The sequence below is a fragment of the Asterias amurensis genome, chromosome 13, assembly GCF_032118995.1.
Source record: "Asterias amurensis chromosome 13, ASM3211899v1".
Lineage (NCBI taxonomy): Eukaryota > Metazoa > Echinodermata > Asteroidea > Forcipulatida > Asteriidae > Asterias > Asterias amurensis.
In genome coordinates, this window is record NC_092660.1 from 3,145,954 (window position 1) to 3,167,394 (window position 21,441).

General features: G+C 38.7%; 1 protein-coding gene across 2 annotated transcripts in view; it reads right to left on the bottom strand.

Moving 5' to 3' along the window:
* Positions 1–21,441, bottom strand: part of LOC139945816 (nipped-B-like protein A) — a 48,755-nt gene that overhangs the window by 10,682 nt on the left and 16,632 nt on the right. Inside the window, exons 16-38 of one of the 2 annotated variants that reach the window (XM_071943275.1) lie at positions 21,202–21,282; positions 20,493–20,593; positions 19,215–19,383; positions 17,468–17,550; positions 16,835–16,964; positions 16,331–16,474; positions 15,475–15,606; positions 14,998–15,221; positions 14,112–14,214; positions 13,278–13,376; positions 12,129–12,275; positions 10,979–11,113; positions 10,150–10,302; positions 9,714–9,822; positions 9,236–9,375; positions 8,757–8,897; positions 8,213–8,306; positions 7,366–7,514; positions 6,141–6,188; positions 5,488–5,526; positions 2,162–2,359; positions 1,368–1,434; positions 775–829 (exon numbers count right to left, since the gene is read on the bottom strand). In XM_071943275.1, the coding sequence (XP_071799376.1) occupies positions 775–829; positions 1,368–1,434; positions 2,162–2,359; positions 5,488–5,526; positions 6,141–6,188; positions 7,366–7,514; positions 8,213–8,306; positions 8,757–8,897; positions 9,236–9,375; positions 9,714–9,822; positions 10,150–10,302; positions 10,979–11,113; positions 12,129–12,275; positions 13,278–13,376; positions 14,112–14,214; positions 14,998–15,221; positions 15,475–15,606; positions 16,331–16,474; positions 16,835–16,964; positions 17,468–17,550; positions 19,215–19,383; positions 20,493–20,593; positions 21,202–21,282 (2,741 nt within the window). The remainder of the gene's footprint in view (positions 1–774; positions 830–1,367; positions 1,435–2,161; positions 2,360–5,487; positions 5,527–6,140; positions 6,189–7,365; positions 7,515–8,212; positions 8,307–8,756; positions 8,898–9,235; positions 9,376–9,713; positions 9,823–10,149; positions 10,303–10,978; positions 11,114–12,128; positions 12,276–13,277; positions 13,377–14,111; positions 14,215–14,997; positions 15,222–15,474; positions 15,607–16,330; positions 16,475–16,834; positions 16,965–17,467; positions 17,551–19,214; positions 19,384–20,492; positions 20,594–21,201; positions 21,283–21,441) is intronic. The other variant, XM_071943276.1, reaches the window with a different exon arrangement.

A 21,441-nucleotide genomic window follows, 5' to 3' on the forward strand; every position in this document is an offset into this window, starting at 1 on the left:
TAGCGTAAAACCTTACTTTGTAACGAGTAATGGGGAGAGGTTGATAGTATAAAACATCGTGAGAAACGGCTCCCTCTGAAGTGACATAGTTTTCAAGAAAGAAGTAATTTTCCACGAATTTGATTTCGAGACCTCAAGTTTAGAATTTGAGGTCTCGAAATCAACCATCTAAGTGCACACAACTTCGTAGGACAAGGGTGTTTTTTCTTTCATCTCTCTGAAGTAACGTAGTTTTTGAGAAAGAAGTAATTTTCCTTGAATTTGATTTCAAGACCTCGGTCTCGAAATCAAGCACCAGAAAGTACACAACTTCGTGTGACAAGGGTGTTTTTTCTTTCATTATTATCTCGCAACTTCGATGACCGATTGAGCTCAATTTTCAAAGGTTTGTCATTTCATGCATATGATGAGATACACCAAATGAGAAGACTTGACTTTGACAATTACCAATAGTGTCCAGTGTCTTTAACAGTTTACAAGGTGCTGAAGGGCAATATGCAGCCAAAGTCATTAGTCATCATGTTTTTGAGGGGAAAAAAGTGAAAATCACAGAGCAATGCTTTCAGGAGAGTTGTGTTGCTCATGCCAAAATTATTTTTGTGAAACTGTTTTACTCATTTCCTCGAAAACAACAGCACTTCAGCAAATATTTTAAGGAAAGCTTTCTACCATCAATATAAATAAGCCAAGAAAGTTGAATGTAAATTTGTGGACATTGTGTTTTGTTGCGTAGAAAAAGTACCCGAACCCTTATTTGCGGAGATCCTTACTTACCCCGACTGGACATCTCCCATCTCCTTTAAGTCTTCCTTATTGCCAAGACGATTCCCTGCATCCAGAAAAAAATTACACATCAATTACTTCCCATTACTGCAAAAAACTCTTAAACAAAGGGTGAATTAAGCTTTCTTTGAAAGCAGGCCTTGCACTTAAGCTGTTTAGAAAAGAGGCCCAGCGAGCTCGTAAACTGTGCATTTCACTTGCCCCATTCTCCTTAAGATGATCAGAGCATACTGATCGAAACGTTGAGTTGTTAACCACCTGTTCTTTTCAGAACCAACAGTTCTGCTTAACTCACCTGAGAATATCGCTGCGAAAGGATAGTTGTGAAGTCAAATTCACGTCAAATTCCCTTCGCATTCGTAAGGAAGTATGAACCGGGCTGTACTCTGCAATATGCAGTGCTCCACATGGTTTATCTCTATTTTGTTATGAACTCGATCTTAGTTCTAAAACATATAATGAATCTTTGTGGGTGGGGGTTTAAAAAACCAAACAGACTACCGGTTAAAAACGTAGAAGTCACATCCCTGCAAAAGTCTTTAATTTCTTATTCCTTAAACTTTAAAAGAAACAACAAATCTTACACTCAGCATCAGCTCTTCTCATTCTCTCGTCTTCTTCCGTCAGATACAGCTGAATATTCTTCAAAACCTGTATGTAAAAAAAAGACCCCAACGATTATCTTCAAGAAGATGAAAAAATGAGGGGGCTATTCAATCACACTTCTGCTTCTATTGTGGGGCATCACGGCTGAGTGGTTTAAAGCACCGAATTCAAGTTCTGGTTGTTGAGACATCGGAGTGTGGGTTCGAATCCTGGTCGTAACACTTATGTCTTTGAGCAAGAAACTTAACTATCATTTGCCATTTGTTACCCCATTGTGAGATTGCATCAAGATCAGCTTCACTGGATCTGGATACTATACTCCAATAAAAACGGATACCCGCATCGCATCAGAGTTTTTTGACCTGACCAATGACCTAGTGGAAATGTCTAAAGTGTGCTTTGATCGCTGTCTTGAAGGCTTTGAAGTCTAGATTGTGGGGGAGTCCAAATAATTGCTTCTCTTCACCCTGGGGTAAATTTGACTCCCATAAATGACTGACCGTGATACTTGTGTGGATCTTTATATTCTACTTTTAAAATATCTATCTAACCATTTGCATTTCATAACAAACGGTTTCAAACACTTTTCAAAGACCAACTTGACCGATCCAAGGCAACGTGTTCCTTTAAGGCGGTTGATGTAAAATGTGCTGTATTAGACTATTTATTATTATTAATACTTATATTTCTACTACAGGCTTGCAACTATTAAGGAAGTTTGTTTTCCCCAGTCATTTGTGACGGCAACATTTTTTCGAGTGATGAGCTTTACCTGGCAGAGAAGCTTGATGGAGGCCTCTCTATTCTCCAGGATGTCGCAGTACATATTCTTAATCTTAGAACCCAGTAGGAAGCTGGCATGACGATTGCACAAGAAGCCAGCACCACTGATGGCCTTCAGTTTGACCTCCTCATCATCGTGGAAACAGAAATAGAAGAGAACATCGAAGACGCGTTCTCGTATCGGTACCTGAAGAAGCAGGCAAAAGTTAACATCTTTTAGAATTCCTTCTACAAAAAAGGGCAAGTAATTTACACAACTGCGAGTTGATCTATAAAAATCACGGCCTGATTTGCCACAAAAAAACAACAGGGCTCCTGGTTGAAAACAATCATAGGATGCTGTAGCAGTTCCCCCACAGATTTTAACACTGTGTAATAGCAGGGTCGAATAAACAAGCCCTATTTGTAAATCATTTCTATTGGTTACACCTAACCATGTGGCATTCAGATGACATTTTGTGACCGCAGTAAAGTTTGGAAAATTTAGCTTTGAACTTGTGTATGCCTCAACAGTAGTCATTGTTACTGGAATCTTCATTTGTATTTTCTAGAATCAGTTTTAAATTGCACATTATGCACACATGCATTTACCACATGGCACTGATGGGGTTCAAGATGATATTTGTTCGGACAATTTACCTGTTATGTTTGCTGCCACCTTGTGTTCAAAAATCGCCATTCTTTTTGGTAAACACATTTTTAACCAAACACAGCAAGTCTTTTAAAGGCAGTGGACACTATTGGTAATTACTCAAAATAATTATAAGCATAAAACCTCACTTGGTAACAAGTAACGGGGAGAGGTTGATAGTATAAAACATTGTGAGAAACGGCTTCCTCTGAAGTGGCGTAGTTTTCGAGAAAGAAGTAATTTTCCACGACTTTGATTTCGAAACCTCAAATTTAGAGTTTGAGGTCAAGAAATCATGCATCTGAAAGCACACAACATCGTGTGACCAGGGTGTTTTTACTTTCATTTTTATCTCGCAACTTCGAGGACCAATTGAGCTCAAGTTTTCACAGGTTTGATATTTTATGCGATACACCAAGTGAGAAGACTGGTCTTTGACAATTACCAAAAGTGTCCACTGTCTTTAAGCCTCAAGAGTGTATGTATTAATCAGTCTAATAATGAATACACCAAAATTCTACTCCAATATCCCTCACTGCAAACTGAACTACACTCTGTGTGTGTAATTAAGTATTAGTCCGCCAAACACCTGTTGTTTCAGCTTTTTCCCCCAGGGGGCAATTCAGGAAAAATAGTTTCGCAAGATGCTTACGACCACTACCCTCTTTACAACAAGTAAGATTTTGGATAGAAATTACCAATTTTATTTTCAAGGTCATTACCAAAGTATGACCCTACCTTTGAAGCCTTCTAAAGCCGTGTTACCAATGGACTACTTTTTCGCTGCCACGCGGAAAGTTACCGTGACTGGCTGTGGTGTAATTCTACACCACGTGAGAAGACTCGTCTTTGACAATTACCAATCGTTGCCAGTGTCTTTAAAGGCAGTGGACACTATTGGTAGTTACTCAAAATAATTATTAGCATAAAACCATTCTTACTGACGAGTAATGGGGAGAGGTTGATGGTATAAAACATTGTGAGAAACGGTTCCCTCTGAAGTGCCATAGTTTTCGAGAAAGAAGTAATTTTCCACGAATTTGATTTCGAGACCTCAGATTTAGAACTTGAGGTCTCGAAATCAACCATCTAAACGCACACAACTTCGTGTGACATGGGTGTTTTTTTCTTTCATTATTATCTCACAAGTTCGTTGACCGATTGAGCTCAAATTTTCACAGGTTTGTTATTTTATGCATATTGAGATACACCAACTGTGAAGGCTAGTCTTTGACAATTACCAATAGTGTCCACTGCCTTTAACATCACGGTCATGGTAAATTGACGGGTCAGTTTACCATGCAGCCCCATTGGATTTAATTTTGCCATTATACAGAAAGGTCATGGTTTTCTAACAACAAAAAAGTCCAATGGGAACACGGATCAAGGAAACTGACCACTGCAAGACTCAGGTTGAACTTAACCCTGTAATGAGTTTTTAAACAGAAGTGGCCACTATTGGTAATTGTCAAAGACCAGTCTTCTAACTTGGTGTATTTCAACATATGCATAAAATAATAAGCCTGTGAAAATTTGAGCTCAATCGGTCGTTGCAAGATAATAATGAAAGAAAAAAACACCCTTGTCACACGAAGTTGTGTGCGTTTAGATGGTTGATTTCAAGACCTCAAATTCTAAATCGGAGGTCTTGAAATCAAATTCGTGGAAAATTACTTCTTTCTCGAAAACTACTCCACCTCAGAGGGAACCATTTCTCACAATGTTTTATACTATCAACCTCTCCCCATTACTCGTTACTAAGAAAGGTTTTATGCTAATAATTATTTTGTGTAATTACCAATAGTGTCCACTGCCTTTAGACAGGGGTTGAAACACAGTGAAGCATGAAGTGTGCATACAAGAGCATAATGATGTGCTAGTGAAGTGCAGCTTGGATTAACGGAGAGCAACATGACAGCGCAGAAATGGTTAGTGACCACAAAGTACCTTTTACAATAATGTCATGAAAATTGAGATGTATCACTCTGTTAGAACCCACGGCTAAAATTCAGACTTGACCGCAGACCAAGGGTCATGATTTTAGCATTGCGCCAATAAACTACTGCGTTTTCTTTGACTAAAAATACATCAAATCGAGATAGACTCTGATGTCTTGCACGAATCAAAACAAGAAAATAACTTATATATTTTATAGGATTTGAGGCATTGCATGGTGAGGTATCGATATATATTTGGTGTGTGGTAACACCATGTGTGTATCTACTTGCCAAGTAGAGTTTGTTCTTAGAGAACTGTCTTTCTTTATTCTGCTACCGCGGAGTAGATTGTTTGGGTGTTCAGGAGACTTCTCAGTTCTGAAAAGAACTGTCCCGCTTTTTATTTTCTACCCAGGCGGATGGTATAGAAAAAAGGCTGGGACTACTACTCAAGCTTATAGGATCGTATTTGACTGTACTATCGTGGAGTCAACTTACATATTCTTTTTAAATCCAATTATCTTTCAAATTTCTATTTCTACAAAATCTTGAAGATTCCTTTTTTGTGTGAACAATTAATATGAAAATGTCACTGAAAAAAAGGGGTGAAAAAACCTAGACTATGCGTTTCACACAAATAGAGAGAATCTGGTGATATTAGGCAGAGAAAACCCAGAGGAAATGCGAATGAATTGGATGACCAAAACAAGTGGATGGGTCCACACCAGGAGTGCATTATATACATACCACATTATTAACAACAGTTTGTGGACTTTCGGTCGAGGGCTGGAGACAAAATAAAATCATATTGCAATACAAAAAAAATTGGTTTTAAAAATTCAACCTTGCATTAAAGAAACCGTCCCAACCAGCAGCCAGAAAGGGAAAGAGATTTCAAGCAAAATTAAGAAAGCAGGAGTTAGAAATTAAAATAAAGACGGCTTTACATACATTTATTTTGGGCTCAGGCAACTTTGATAATAACCCATATCTGCCGAACTAAGGAATTTCCCGTGCACACAATTGATTGCAATTGATATTATATGGGAAATATGGAAATCACTATAGATTGTGCCATTTATTTGGATATGTTTATTTCAGAAATGATATAGACAGTAAAAGAAAACATAAGTTGTGAGTGCAAAGCATGAAAGCTTGCAAGCGCAAAGACTGCTTACATACATTTATCTTTGGTTTTATAAAATAAAAAAAAATTTACTTGCAAGGTAGTAAATACGAAATAGTTATTGTAATTCAGCAATAAATGCTGCATGGGCTGAGGCAGGAAAAGTGTACAGTTTCCAGTTGGCAGATATGGGTTACAGTCAAGGAAAATGAACAGAGGAAAGCAACAAAAATAAATAAACAAAAATTGATGCATTTAATACTGTGGCACTTACATGTTGTACGCCATGAGGATTTCTTGGGGTCCTGGGGCTGTCTCCTGCCTGCTCAAAACAAAACAAAGATAGAGGTAATAAGAAACACCAAAACTCAGGACTGGAGTTACACGGAAGCCACAGCAAAACTTTTAAAAAATCCATCAAAGTACTTCTCTTATATGCTTTTGGTGGATCGCAAAACGAGACTTGAATCACAGATATATCGATACAGTTTTCTTGATGCTTTCTGGTTTTGATTCAACTTTTGTCAGAACATTATGAATTGGTCTAAGTCACTGTATTTCCACCCTTATTTAATTTTCCCTTTAAAAGCAGTGGAGTGGACACTTGGTAATTACCCAAAATAATTATTAGCATAATACCTTATTAGAAATGAGTAATGGGGAGAGTTGGTAGTTTTAAAACTTTGTTAGAAACGTCTCCCTCTGAAGTAATGTAGTTTTCAAGAAAGAAGTAATTATCCACGAATTTGATTTCGAGACCTCAGATTTGGAACTTGAGGTTTCAAAATCAAGCATCTGAAAGCACACAACTTCGTGTGACAAGGGTATTTTTTCAGTCATTATTATCTCGCAACTTTAATGACCGATTGAGCTCAAATTTTCACAGGTTTGTTATTTTATGCTTATGTTTAGATACAGCAAGTGAGAAGACCGTTCTTTGAAAATTACCGATAGTGTCCAGTGTCTTTAAGCAAGACAACAAATTAAGAGTCGTTTCCTAGAATTTGGGTATGTCGAGTAACCGAAAACAGATCACTTTCTTCTCCTTTCAGCTGCAAGGTGCTTTATAAATGGGTCTCATAATTCAAACTAGACATAATGGTCATAAAAATTATCATTTCAAAACAACAACTACATTAATGTAAACTGCATCAACCATGGTATTTGTGATAGTGTAAAAACAGTTTTGTTTTGTAATCAGTTTCTTGAATGTGATGATCTTGATACTCTCGGTCTGCTACTCAGATCGTTCTGACAATCCATCTGTTTCAGACTTTGTCAGGATGGTATGGGGGTCGTCTGAGAGTGTCAGGGTTATCATGTTCCTTTATTTGCATGTTTATGTCCCTTATTTTGTATTTTTGATGTAATTTTTATTAATCATTTTATCTTCTCCATTTTTGCAGGTTTTGAGAAGATAAATAAATAAATAAATAAAAATAAATAAATCCTTGTCTATTACATAAAAAAACAACACATGTCCTGCGTAAAATACTCACCTTTGAGTGTTTGATGCCAGCATCAAAATCAAAGTGTTTACAGAAGAGCCCAACAGTGAAGAGCGCCCTCAGGAGTGTGTGTTTGTTTTTAGCCATGGTGGCACTGTCGGGGTTGGACTCATGCTCAGCTTTCAGTTTGGACAGCACGGCTGTTTCGGATTCAAGATAAAAAAGAGTAAGTTAAAGGGAAGGTACACGTTTGGTAATTGTCAAAGACCAGTCTTCTCTCTTGGTGTATCTTAACATAAGCATAAAATAACAAACCTGTGAAAATTAGAGCTAAATTGGTCAATGAAGTTGCGAGATAATGATGAGAGAAAAAAACCCATAGTTGGACGAATTTGTGTGCTTTCAGATAGGAATAAAAGACTTCTAGCTTGAAGTCTTTTATTATTTTAGTGAGAAATAACCTCTTTCTCAAAATCTATGCTACTTCAGAGGGAGTCGTTTCTCACAATGTTTTATACTATCAACAGCTCTCCACTGCTGGTTACCAAGTCTGATTTTAAGTTAGTATTTGTTTTGAGTAATTACCAAACGTGTACCTTCCCCATTAAGATACAAGACCAAAGTAAGATACAAGACTATTTCTGCAACTGCGAATGGAAAGTGAGTTTTGACGTAAAATGGCTGTTTTTCGCAGCAAATGTTTCACAGGAGTTGAACTTAGTCAAACTATTGCGAATTGATCGTTGCAAATTTTGGACATCAACATCTGTATCGCTAAACAACAAAAATGTCACTCTACTAAAAATTCATGTCCAAAGACCATCTCCATGGACAACCTTTAATGCTTTGTGAACGAAACATGATGTTATTGTACTGTCCAGGCTGCGGAACAACTCACCAAAGTATTTCTGGAAGCAGTCCCTTACTAGTTTGTAGTTGTGTGTGACGTTATTAACAATAGCACCAAGGCAGCTCACACAGCTCTGTAAAACCTGTAAAAGAATAGTAATAATAATAATAAGTGCATATCCATCACTCAGTGACGCTCAAGGCGCTTTAATATACAGTATTTTTCTGCAGGGTGTGTGGGACTACATTTGAATTATGAGACCTACATGTACTCCTTTTATATAGCAGCATGTAATAGTTTACAAGGTGCTGTGGCGCAATATGATGCCAATCAAACCAGTAACACTGGGGCGAAACCCCTTTTTAATAAGTGCACTGGGTTCTTTACTGCACTACACACAACACATGGTACCAACAGTTAACGTTCCATCCGAAGGAAGTAGCATCATGGTGAAGTGTCTTGCTTAAGGACAAATGTGTCTCGACAGGGACTCGAACCCACACTCTGCTGATCAGACACACCAGAGCTACAGCTAAGCCAAGACACAAGACATGTGGTTGAGTAGAAATCCTACTTAATTAAATTGACTTACTGTTTGACCATGTCTGATGATGAGCTTCATCATGTCTTCTTCTAAACTGGCCAGGAATATCTCGCTGGGGTGATCCATCAGAGGCACCACTAGCTCCAGGATACGGGCGACGTTGTGCACCACAAGGAAATCACCGTGCGTCTGCAAGCAAATCGTTTAGAGAACTATACATCAAATCACTGCCACCATCATTTATTAGGGAATAAAAGGGTAGCGACGAGTTCTTAGACGGCCATTTAAAACCGGTCGTGGTCGTACGATAAGACAGCGCAAGGTTTTAAACGCCTGTCTAAGAACAAGTCACTACTCTTTTATTCCCATTCATAAATGCCCTTTGCGTAACATCTTTTTCTTTGGCGAATTTTTTCGAAGTTTGTACATTGGTGAAAACTTTGGTAAAATTCTCATCAATGAGGAAGAGCCATTGATGAGGTCAAGCTAGGTCGTGGCTACTGGTTAGCATTTAACAGTTTACTTACACTGCATCTTGTGCTGAGGTAGGGTTGAAATGTCATGGCATGGGCAAGCATGAGGGCAGGCTTGACTTTACTGAAGAGATACAACGTCTGAAGACAGCTGACGAGACGCTGACTGCTGGCCTTGCCTTCAGCAGACGATTCTGATGTTAACAATAACACCAACAAAATTATTTACAAATTCTAAAAAGATTATCATTGCGTTAGAAGGTAGGGTTATATGTTGGTTTTGTCAAAGTAATGCTAATTTAACACTTACAATTGTACTCAAACCTCTCTTCCTTACCATTGCAAGTAATATTTTAAGGGAAGCTTTCTACCAACATTGTTTTCAAAATGTGTAAGTTTAATAAAAATCTGTGATTTTGTGTTCTACAAAATCTACCCAGACCCTTTATAAGATAATGTACTCGATCGCCTACAGCACATTTAAACCTTGTGTGGTAAACTATATTTACAAGAATATAGACAGTTGGGATACCTGTCGACTGTAGTTCTAATCTGAGTACATGTTCAACCAGACAGTCTGTGATCTGCAAACAAGCTTTCTGTACTGGTTTCTGTCTCGAGTCTTCCTCTGCTTTTAATAACTGAAGGAAAGAAACAAAGAAAACACAACTTATTGAGCATTCTTTAATAGTTCAACAACTTCATCAAGTTTAAAAATGATTCAAACATAACCTCTGATAAAATTGATGGAAAAAAAAAAGATCAATCAAAAGCTTGGGCTCTTCATAGAAACAAACTCAGACACCATATCAACCTCTACCCACGCAAGTACCCATTTATACCCCTGGCTGAAAAGAAGCGCTTATAGTAAAGTTTCTTGCTCAAGGACACAAGTCTCATGACCGGGATTCAAACCCACACTCTTAATCACCAGAAATTGAATTTGCTGGCCTAAAGTTACTACTAACGTTTGTTAGAAGTTGTTCCAGCCAATCATAGCCTGATTCTTTGCTCGCTGCGACAACCTCGATGACATTAAGGGCTCTCTTGAGAAGTTTATCCGTGTTCGCCGTCGGCAACGGCGTAAACCACATCTGTTGGAATGTCTCATTCACAAGTTTCTGTCAAAATGATAGAAATAATTAAATTCAGCCAACTGGATATTTTCCAGAACTTCCAAGAACATTTTATGGGATATGAGAAATTGCATGGTGAATTATCATTATCTTCCAGAACACGCTAATCCATGATGCTTGAACTGGAGGGGGATAAAAACCTATAAACTACTTTCTGTTTTTATTGCACAGTGCGTATTGCGAGTGTCAATGCGTCACGCTCCATATACAAACAGTGCACAAAATACATTCTAAACTTAAAAATATAGCGCGTCTGCGTCCCATATCCAACGAGGCCGAAGGATATGGGACGCAGACACGCTATATTTAGGGATGATGATGATGATGATGATGATGTTGTGTGATAACTTATAATATATATATGGTTTGCAATAACACCATGTGTGTATCTACTTGCAAGGTAGATCATGTTCTTTTGAGAACTTGTCAGGAGACGGACAATGACTAGAGTAAGCTAGACGCAACATTGAGACCAATTAAGAACTCAGCCCATCTCATATCACTAGTAAAGAGATTATTAACAAATATGCTACCTTCTTGTGCATCTGTCGGTTTTCCAATAGCTAGGCATTAACAACATTTGTGTGTTTTACAAGAAATCCTGTAGTCAAGCAGATATGGGCTTGGAGAAGTAAGCTACCGCCACCAGGCAGATATTTACCTTGATTCCTTCTTCGTCGTTCACTCGACGAATGATTTTGTTACAAATTTCAGGCACCTTGGGGAAGTCTGGCTGCTCAATGCAGATGTCACGTAGTGTTTTGATGACTCGTTTACGTACACTGATACCAGTATCCTAAAAAACAAATCAAACATAAAATATTACTATTATCCACCAGCGTGATGGGGCCGGGCGGTCTAATAACAAGTTCTAATATAGTGCATTTTACAAAACTGCATCAATGCTTTACTTTGGAGTATATTACACTGGGCAACCGCAACACTTCAGTGGCTCTTTCATACACTCTATCAACCTCTACCGCCGCAAGTACCTATTTATACCCCTGGGCGAAGAGAAGCAATGATAGTAAAGTATCTTGCTCAAGGACACAAGTGGATTCGAACCCACACTCTGATGACCTAACCACCAGAACTTGAATTCGACGCTCTAAACCACTTGGCCATGACACCCAATGAATCAAACTCAAGTTCTGATGGTCTACAGCAACGAACATGTGGGTATGCAAAACAACCATCTGGACTCCAAGAAACTGAACATGAAAAAGAGGGAGACGAAACAGAATAGGGAGAGGTGAACGAAGTACAAAATGGGACTTTGATTGGCAACAAACATCTCAGGATAGAGTGCAATGGAGAACTGGTGAAGAAACAAAAAAAATGTCCAGCAGTCAAGAGCATCAAATTCAAACTCTGGTGTTTCTGATCAGCTGAGTGTGGGTTTGAATCCCCAGCTGTGAAACTTGTGTCCTTCAGCAAGACACTTAACCATTGCTTCGTCCTTCGGATGGGATGTTAAGAAGTTGGTCCTGTGTGTTGTGTAACGCACGTAAAAGAACCCAGTGCACTTATCGAAAAGAGAAGGGGTTCGCCCGGTGTTCCTGGCTGGATTAGGGGCATATTGCGCCACAGCACCATAAACCATTACATGGTGCTATGTAAAAGGAGTAGATCTCATAATTCAACAACCTAGTTCCACATACCTTGCAGGAAATACTGTATGTTTCAGCGCTTTGAGATGCCCTTCGGGTGTATAAAGCGCTATATTAATATCGACTATTATTATTATTTTTAAGAAGCTTTCCTCCTGCAGTGGAGTGAAATAGGCTAGAAAGAATGAAGACTTGACTTACAAGTATTCTTTCAATGAGCATGCTGTAGTAGCGATTGATCAACTCCGGCTTCATCAGCACAAACTTGCCGACTAACTCTACCGCAGCCTCCCTGACGCTGGTGGACTGATCCATGAACCTACAGTGCACTCCCCGTTGAACATCAGCCTGTAGGGAGAAAAACAAGTTAGAATCAAACCATCTATGAGGGGATCCAAGGTCAAGTTTACCTTTTGTAATGCAATAATTTTCCAATAGATACAAGTGGGGGAACGGTTACAAGTCTCTAACCTCACCAGGGCCAAATTTCCTAGAGCTGCTTAGCACAAAAATTTCTTCCTTGATAAAAACAGGATTACCAACCAAATTTCCATTTGTTGCATATTGCTTGTTACAGGTATTCAGCTGTTGTTTGCTTATCCTGAAAATCACGTGGAAATTTGGTTGGTAATCCTGTTTTTATCAAGGCAAAAAATTTCATGCTAAGCAAATTGTTGTGCTTAGCAGCTCTATGAAATTGGGCCCAGAGCTCCAGTTTCACTGGAGCGCAGGCCAGAGGCCAGTGGTTTTAGTGTTGGGTCTTTAAATCTATGACCAGACAACTTCATCGGTATTGTTTTTTTTTAAATGACCTCTGTGAAACGACATGAATGGAAACAAACTATGTTCAAATGTTGACCTTTCAGTCTGGAATACTTTTCAATTTAATCGATTATTAGCCTATGCATTGAATACCCCCAAAAGACAGATCAATCTTCTCGTACTTATCTTACAGAGTAGTGCTTAATTGTTCAAATAAAAACAGTTAAAAGCATATTGAACTGTGTCAGGACTCAAGATTTTTTTTCTTCTTTTCATTTTGATTTTGCAGCCGATTTCACAAAACGCTAGGATTAATCCTATCTCAAGTTGGGACGAGTTACCCGTTCTAACTTAGGGTGGGTTCAATTCTCCAGCTTTGGCCAACTGAGGGCGCTATTTTCACATCAAGTAGCGCCGATGAAGTCACAATTCCTTTGTCGCGCAAGTTCGTTTGACCTCACGTTTTTCTGTTTCCTATAGACTGCATCTATTACAAAAATGTAACAACTATATATTTCTGAGCATAATGTAGCCGCCCTTTAACTCTACCGACCGGATGTGCTGCTAGAATGAGCTGAGTTAACTTACCCTGCCCAAGACAGAAGGATCAGCTGCTACCACCGAGGACAAACACTTCATCGCTTTCGTTCTTACAGCTACTGCTGTCTCGCTAAGCACCCGCAGAATCTAATCAGATAAATAATAATAATAATGATAGCCATTTTATACATCGCACTTTACACACCAGAAGGGCGCCTCAAAGCGATTCCAACATTATTACCCTTGGTCACTGGGCCATTTAATTCATTTCTAAAAAACCTCAGCTCCATGAAAGCATACAGTGATTATCATTGAAATCATTCCAAACTTAAAAACCCTGCACATATTTTACTATTTCTATTGTCTTGACAACATTGTACACATTGGTTAGCTCAAAAGTCTGATCCGTGAGCCACATACTCTCAAGCAGATGTCACAGGTTGTAGTTAGAGGGAGGGTTGGACCATGGGGATGTCTTTCTCGTTCCCTCTCCTTTCTCATGAACTTTGAACCAGTGTTTGAATAAGAGAAATAGCTGTTGTCTGCTTTGTGGTTATATAAGCCAAGGATGCCAATTTACAATGCAGGGCCCACTTTCATAGGACTACTACGCACAAAAATCTGCTTAGCATGAAATTTCTTCCTTGATAAAAATAGGATTACCAACCATATTTCCATTTGCAGCAAATTTCTTGTTACTGGTATTCAGCTGTTGCTTATCCTGAAAACCACGTGGAAATTTGGTTGGTGATTCTGTTTTTATCGAGGCCAAAATGTCATGCTAAGCAAATTTGTGTGCTTAGCAGCGCTATGAAATTGGCCCCAGCTAAAAGGCTCAAATATGTTCTTCAGAAAAGTATTTCAACTGTGGAAGAGACTTACCTGGCTAAGATAGATGTCAAAACTTTGTGAGAAGGGTCTCTTGGAGGCAAGGTACCTAGCTACAAGGGATGAACTCTCATAGGTTAAGATGTGTCTTGATCTCCTACGAAAAGATAAAAAAACAACATCAAAGTTTCATTGTTACAGAACAGCGGGACTCTAACCCCTCAGGAATGTAGTTTAACTGTGAGATGTAATACTTTAAATGAGACTTGAAGAGTTTGGATTCCTCAATAAGAACAATCACTGAAGTTTCACTACCATGGATCGGGTATAGCATGATATTTGGATCCTTGGAAAAAGTAGAAAACATTTTGGTAAAAGCTTTTGAGACTCTTCAGGCCATTTTAATCACAGTTTTTCTGAATAAAAATCAAATAACAGATAATAATTCATTCTCTTGAACACAAAATAGTTGAGATGATTTTGTAAATTAAAAACTAAATATAATGCAATTACTCCCTCAAAGGAAAGGTTGGACTTGGACAAATAAAAAAAATCACATTACTGCAGAAATGAATCATGAAAATAGTTAGGCCCGGTTCATACTTCCTGCGAATGCGAAGCGAATTTTGAGGTCACAAATTTGTATATTTCGCAGCAGATGCGCTGTGCTCGACTCTTCTATATATTTGCAGCGAAAACATACTAGAGATGTCAAATTTACAAAAAAATTGCGTAAAATTCGCTTAGCATTCGCATTCGCAGGGAGTATGAGCCAGGCTTTAGAGTTAAATATGAAGTAAAATTTTGACCTTTACAAGACTTCTAAAAATAACCTTCATACAAACTGGGTAATATTAGGATGATTCTCTGGAATAATTGTATATGTGTGATTTTATTTAATTTAATTAAATATTTCTGGGAAAAATGCAATAATACTCACTTAAAGGAAAGGTTGGACTTGGAGGAGACTTTGATGAAAGACTTCAAGAAGAGTTTCCTCCTCTCGGCAGCTTGGATGATATCGGTGGTGTTGTCCACCGGGGGGTCTTCCCCTTCGCTGTCCTCATCGCTGTCGTCTCGTTGAGGCCTTGGTGCCTTGATGGTTTGCTCCACCTCGGCCGTGGTGTCTCGGAACCACTGAGCAACGTAGAAGTGTCTCGCAAACTGGGTAAGAAAACAAACACATGGGTTTCACTAAACAATATTAATAATATTAAATAGTTCTTAAATAACGCATTGGTGTCTCGGAACGACTGAGCAATGTAGAAGTGTCTCGCACACTGGGTATGAAAACAAACAAATGGGTTTCACCAAACAATATTAATAATAATAAATAGTTCTTATATAACGCATTGGTGTCTTGGAACCACTGAGCAATGTAGAAGGGTCCCTTTATTCCCTTAATTTACCATCTTACCAGTATAGCAGGATCATTTTGACTGTTGTAAGACAGGTAGTCTAGCATAGACTGCTGTAACGTCTGGATGTAGTCTCGGTTGTCAGCGTCTTTAGCATCTGTCGGAGACTCATCACCGCAGGCTGCACTCGTCTATAAAAACAGATAATTGGATAGTAAATAACGGGTGTACAGCCATCTTATTTTCACTTGAAGGCACTGGATAATTTTCTGCATAGCCTGAAATGCACTGGACACTATTGGTAATTACTCAAAATAATTGTTTGCATTAAAACTTGGTAACAAGCAATGGAAGAGCTGTTGGTAGTATAAAACATTGTGAGAAATGGCTTACTCTGAAGTAATGTAGTTAATGAGGAAGAGGTCATTTCTCACACAAATAATAAAAGACTTCAGCTGACGCCTTTTATCATGCACCTGAATTCCTCATGTCTTTGTGCACAAAACTAGGCACATGTACACCTCAGCAATGGCGCGCGGTGCTAAACACTTGTGCGCCGGTGCGCGTCGGATCAGTCTATACTGTGTGCGATTTGTTCTAAAGAAAAACCACAGGAGAAACAATGGGCAACCTATTAATAGCCCTGAGCCCGCCGACCACACAACCAATCAGAGCATTGATTGACTTACACTGGATCCTCTGAAACCCTATAAATAAACCTCTTCAGTCTGCTGACGATGACTAGAGCAAGCTAGTCGAAGCGTTGAGATCAATTTAAGAAACGGCTCCGCGGTAGTACAGTTAATTATGATTTTAATACCATCCGCCCGGATAATAGTTAAAAAGCAGGACAGTTCTTTTCAGAACTGAGAATAGATACACACAAACCAAATATATAAGGAAACACTGTCCTACCTGATTGACAATAGTGTCCAGAGTTTCTTGGTCCATATTGCTAGAGACTGCGTGCTTCCTTAACCTACTGGCAATCTGTCCAAGGTAGTCTAAAGACGACACACGCATCGTCATGTCATTGGAGCGATTGTTAAACTGATGCATCTGTAGTACAAGATAAGATATAAGAAATTTTAATACCGTTTTTTTGCGTCAGTGCAAAAAGGTAAGTTAGTTTATGTCCCACCCCCGTCAATTTGTCTTTGTTCAAACCAAAACTACTTAAAATTTACCCAGTCAGTTTCTCTCGTGGTTCATTACTGGATATGAAATATGGACAAGTGAAAAAGCTGACAGACTAGTGAAATGTCCTCAACTCCTGCAAAACATTTGCTGCGAAAACAGCCCTGTGACATCAAAATTCATATCGAATTCCTATTCGCAGTAAGTATGAACTGGGCTTAAGACAGAGGTGTGAAAAACGATCAAATGTTTCCACACGTACAGACCGGACGTTTAACTTACCAGTAATCTCCCAAGTAAACTCAAGAGCAGCTCGGCTGCGGGCCATTCCGGTTTATTGACAGAAGACAGAAGATCCTGGACAAAGTTTTCAAAAAGAGGTCGATAGTCCTCTTCGTCTCGACTTACGCACCTGTTTCAAATAAAATAAGAATCAGAAGAGATTCCTCCAGAACATGTTCTCTTAAAGACAATGGACACTATTGGTAATGTCAAAGACCAGTCTTCTCACTTGGTGTAACTCAACATATGCATATAACAAACCTGTGGAAATTTGAGCTCAATTGGTCGTCCAAGTTGCGAGATAATAATGAAAGAAACATGAAGTTGTGTGCTTTCAGATGTTGATTTTGAGACCTCAAATTCTAAATCTGAGGTCTTGAAATCAAATTCATAGAAAATTACTTCTTTCTCGAAAACTATGTTACTTCAGATACATACACATAAATTGACAAACCTGTAGAAGTTTAAGAAATTTAATGTAATTTTGGCTGGTAACCCGTTTCTGTAAAGAAATATTTGTCTGTGCTAAGCAAGTTTTTGTGCTTACAGGCTTTATGAACTTGGGCCCAGAGCCTCTCCATCCACCAGTGGCAAGACTTTGTATATAAATTCCATAAAACTAATAATACTTACTTCTTCAGGAAAACTGATAAGAAGTTTTGCCCCGTTCTTACAGCTGTCTCGTAAGTATTCACGATCATGACATCTTTATCGGCCTGTCAATCAAAGAGAAAGAACATGGTACAACATTAAAAAACAAAAATAACAAAAATACCCGCTGCCAAAACATAGGATTCGAACTGCCTCTAGCTACCGGGCAACCTCGCGAATCTAGTTGGTAAGACACTGCTCTAGAATTGCAAGGGCCGTAGGTTCGAATCCCACCAGAGTAACATGCCTGTGATATTTTTTCACAGGACTCAGGAAAGTACTGAGTATACTGTGCTAACACACATCGGTGTATGGGTAAAAACCAAAATTAATAATCTTCCTTTAGTTCAGCAAAAAGCAAACTGTCATTACAAACATTAACCTCTCCCTTTTAAAGGCAGTGGACACTATTGGTAATTACTCAAAATAATTAATAGCATTAAACCTTACTTGGCATTACGAGTAATGGGGAGAGGTTGATAGTATAAAACGTTGTGAGAAACGGCTCCCTCTGAAGTAACGTAGTTTTCGAGGAAGAAGTAAGTTTACACAAATTTGATTTCGAGACCTCAAATTTAGACTTTGAGGTCTCGATATCAAGCATCTGAAAGCATACAACTTAGTGTGACAAGGGTGTTTTTTCAGTCATTATTATTTTGCAACTTCGATGACCATTGAGCTCAAATTTTCACAGGTTTGATATTTTATGTTGAGATACACAAAGTGAGATTTGATAATAACTAACAGTGTCCAGTGTCTTTAAACACCAACAAACCCAAATAGGGAAACAAGACAAGCAAGTAAGGACTTGCCAACATTAGAAAGTCAGAAAACAGAAAAAAAAGGCTAAATTTTATGGCTCTGCTTTACGTAAGCAAAGAATTGGCGCTTACGACAAGTGTTCTTCAAAGATAGCAAGGAACTTGTACTCCATGGCACTAGGAACCCTTTGCTTACAAAGCTAGTGCATACATTTGGTGCTTGTCCTTTTTGTAAATAATGGTGATCACAAGCGCAGAATGTTGCGGTAAGCAGAGCCATGGGGTTGGTGACCCAAAGACCTTAAGAGCTTTGGGTGTTTTTGGTTATAGCACATATACATCAACATTCATCAATTTTGTTGTATTTAAACAGGGTAGCCCATCAGTTAAAGGAACACGTTGCCTTGAATCGGTCGAGTTGGTTTTTGAAAAGCGTTTGTAACCGTTTGTTATAAAATGCATAAGGTTAGAAAGACGATTTGCCTCCTTTTACTTTGCGAACTAACATGGTCGGCCATTATGGGAGTAAAAAATTTGACCGCCCGTGTTAGTCGACGAGGTAAAAGGAAAACCACACAGTTTTGAGGGATACTTGTGTGGATCATTATATTCTACTTTTAAAATATCTTTCTAATCATATGCATTTTATAACAAATGATTACAAACGCTTTTCAAAGACCAACTCGACCGATCCAAGGCAACGCGTTCCTTTAACAAAGGACTGTTCTACTTGGGGTCACATGAAAAACCCCCAAATAATTACAGAGTAAAACAGGCCTAAATCTCATCTTGAAAAAAAAAAAGACAAGCCAAAAAGGGCCTACAAAACTAACAAAACCATTTAAAAAAAAAAAATTAAGGGGTAAAGGGGAAAAGGGGAAAAGATAAAATATCCCTGGACTACTCCTGGTCAAGACTTTTATACTGTCCAAAGATTTTAACATAAATAAATAAATAAAATCACTTACATCTCGTGACTTTTTGGTATCTTCATCGTCGAAATCGTACTCATACTCTGAATCGGATCCGCTCTGATTGTTCTCAACGTCTTCTTTAGGTTGATGTAACACCACGACGCATTGAATCAACTGCAATACCAGAGCTGTCACCATCTGGATATTGGTGTCCTGGTTCAGCCTGGTGGGTACACAAAAATAATAATAGTTGTGGCTTCTTACATAGCGCATAGCGCACATGTCCGTCACCCAGTGACGCTCCTGGCGCTGTAACATACAGTATTTCCTGCCAGATGTGGGACTACGTTTGAATTATGAGACCTAATTCTGGTAGCACCATGTAATGTTTTACAAGGTGCTGTGGCGCAATGGTAATTACTCAAAACAATTGTTAGCATAAAAACTTACTTGGTAACGAGCAATGGAGAGCTGTTGATAGTATAAAACATTGTTAGGAACGGCTCCCTCTGAAGTAACATAGTTTTTGAGAAAGAGGTAAGTTCTCACTCAAACATTAAAAGACCTCAGGCCAAAAGCCTTTTTTAGGCATCTGAAAGCATACTCATTTGTGCAACAAGGTAACTTTTTTTCATTATTCTCTTGCAAGTTTGATGACCAATTCAATTCAAATTTTCAGTTTTGTTACACCAAGTGAGAATACTGGTGTTACTTTATCAAGCGCAGCTCTTTGAAATTTGGCCAAGATGTAGGGCAGCAGGTTCAGAGACGAGCCGCCAGATACGTTCTCAATACATACCATCCTATGGAAAGTGTCTCTTCTATGATCAAGGAGCCTAATTAACAGTCACTAGAAACCCATAGGAGAAATGCCAGTCTTACAATGATGTATCGGATCGCTCACAACCAACTACCATCCATAAATCCACTCAACTTTCTGACTCTTGTTCCCCCCGGTATATCAACACGCAGTTGCCATCCACTGAATTACCATTTCTTTTCACCCCGCACCAACATCTACAAAAACTCTTTTTTTTCCCCCAAGAATTACCCCTGCATGAAACAATCTTCCTCTGCCTGTTGTCACTGCCCCGCTCTCCCAGTTCAAATCCACTCTTAAACTATTCTAGTTGCTTCATCGGTCAAACGGGTGCGTAATCTTGGCGTGATATCCCATCATGGGACTTTGCCGAGTAGAGAAGTAGAAGTAGGTCAAATGACCAACCAATCTGGAAATAGTGTTTTGTGTTGTTGTTCGTATTTGTGATGGCTGTATTATTAACAATCAGAATAATAACAATAGCAGAGTTCTGGCAGAACAGTCCCACTCACCTGAAATTTCTGAGGTTCTTTTTACTTGATGGCAACCTTGCAAGCGACGCAAAGATGTCTTCCAAGATCAGTTGCCTGTGCTTCTCATACTTGGAAAACACCTATTCACAGATGAACAAAAGAAAATGAGGTGTTTTTTAAAATATTTTTTTTTGTTTCCCAAGCCTCTGTTGGGAGGCTCTGTTTAAAGATCAATTGATATCCAATAACTGGTTATCAAATTACTCAGCACTGGTCTAACAAAAGTGATTTGAAGGAACACGTTGCCTTGGATCAGTCGAGTTGGTCTATAACAAGCGTTTGTAACCGTTTTTTTTTAATAAAATGCATATGGTTAGAAAGATGTTTTAAAAGTAGAATACAATGATACACACAAACATGCCTTGAAATTACGAGGTTTTCCTTTTACTGTGCGAACCAACACGGTCGGCCGTTTATGGGTGTCAAAAATTTTACTCCCATCAATGGCCGACCGTGTTAGTCGACGAGGTAAAAGGAAACCCATGCAGTTTCGAGGCATGTTTGTGTGGATCATTGCATTCTACTTTTACGACATCTTTCTACCCGTATGCATTTTGTAACAAACGGTTACAAACGCTTTTCAAAGAACAAGCAGAAAGCCTGGTCTCACGCTCAAACACCCTGACAGGAGGAACAAGGTTGGATAGACTGGTGGAACATTTACCATGGAAATATCTGTATAACTTACCGTTGATATGAGTTTCATAGCACTGAGCTGAAGCTCGCTGATATTCTCCACAAAGAAGGGCGCTGTTCCAATGGATGACACCTTAAAGGCAAAGATGAAAATAACACAACATATCTTTACTAGAGTAACAAATCCAATAAACTCTTATCCTTGGGCTAAAATACTGAAGAAGATTTACTCAGAACTGTATGGCTTTGCAAAGATGTGTATCACAGGGAGTAGCAGGAAAGGATATAAGAA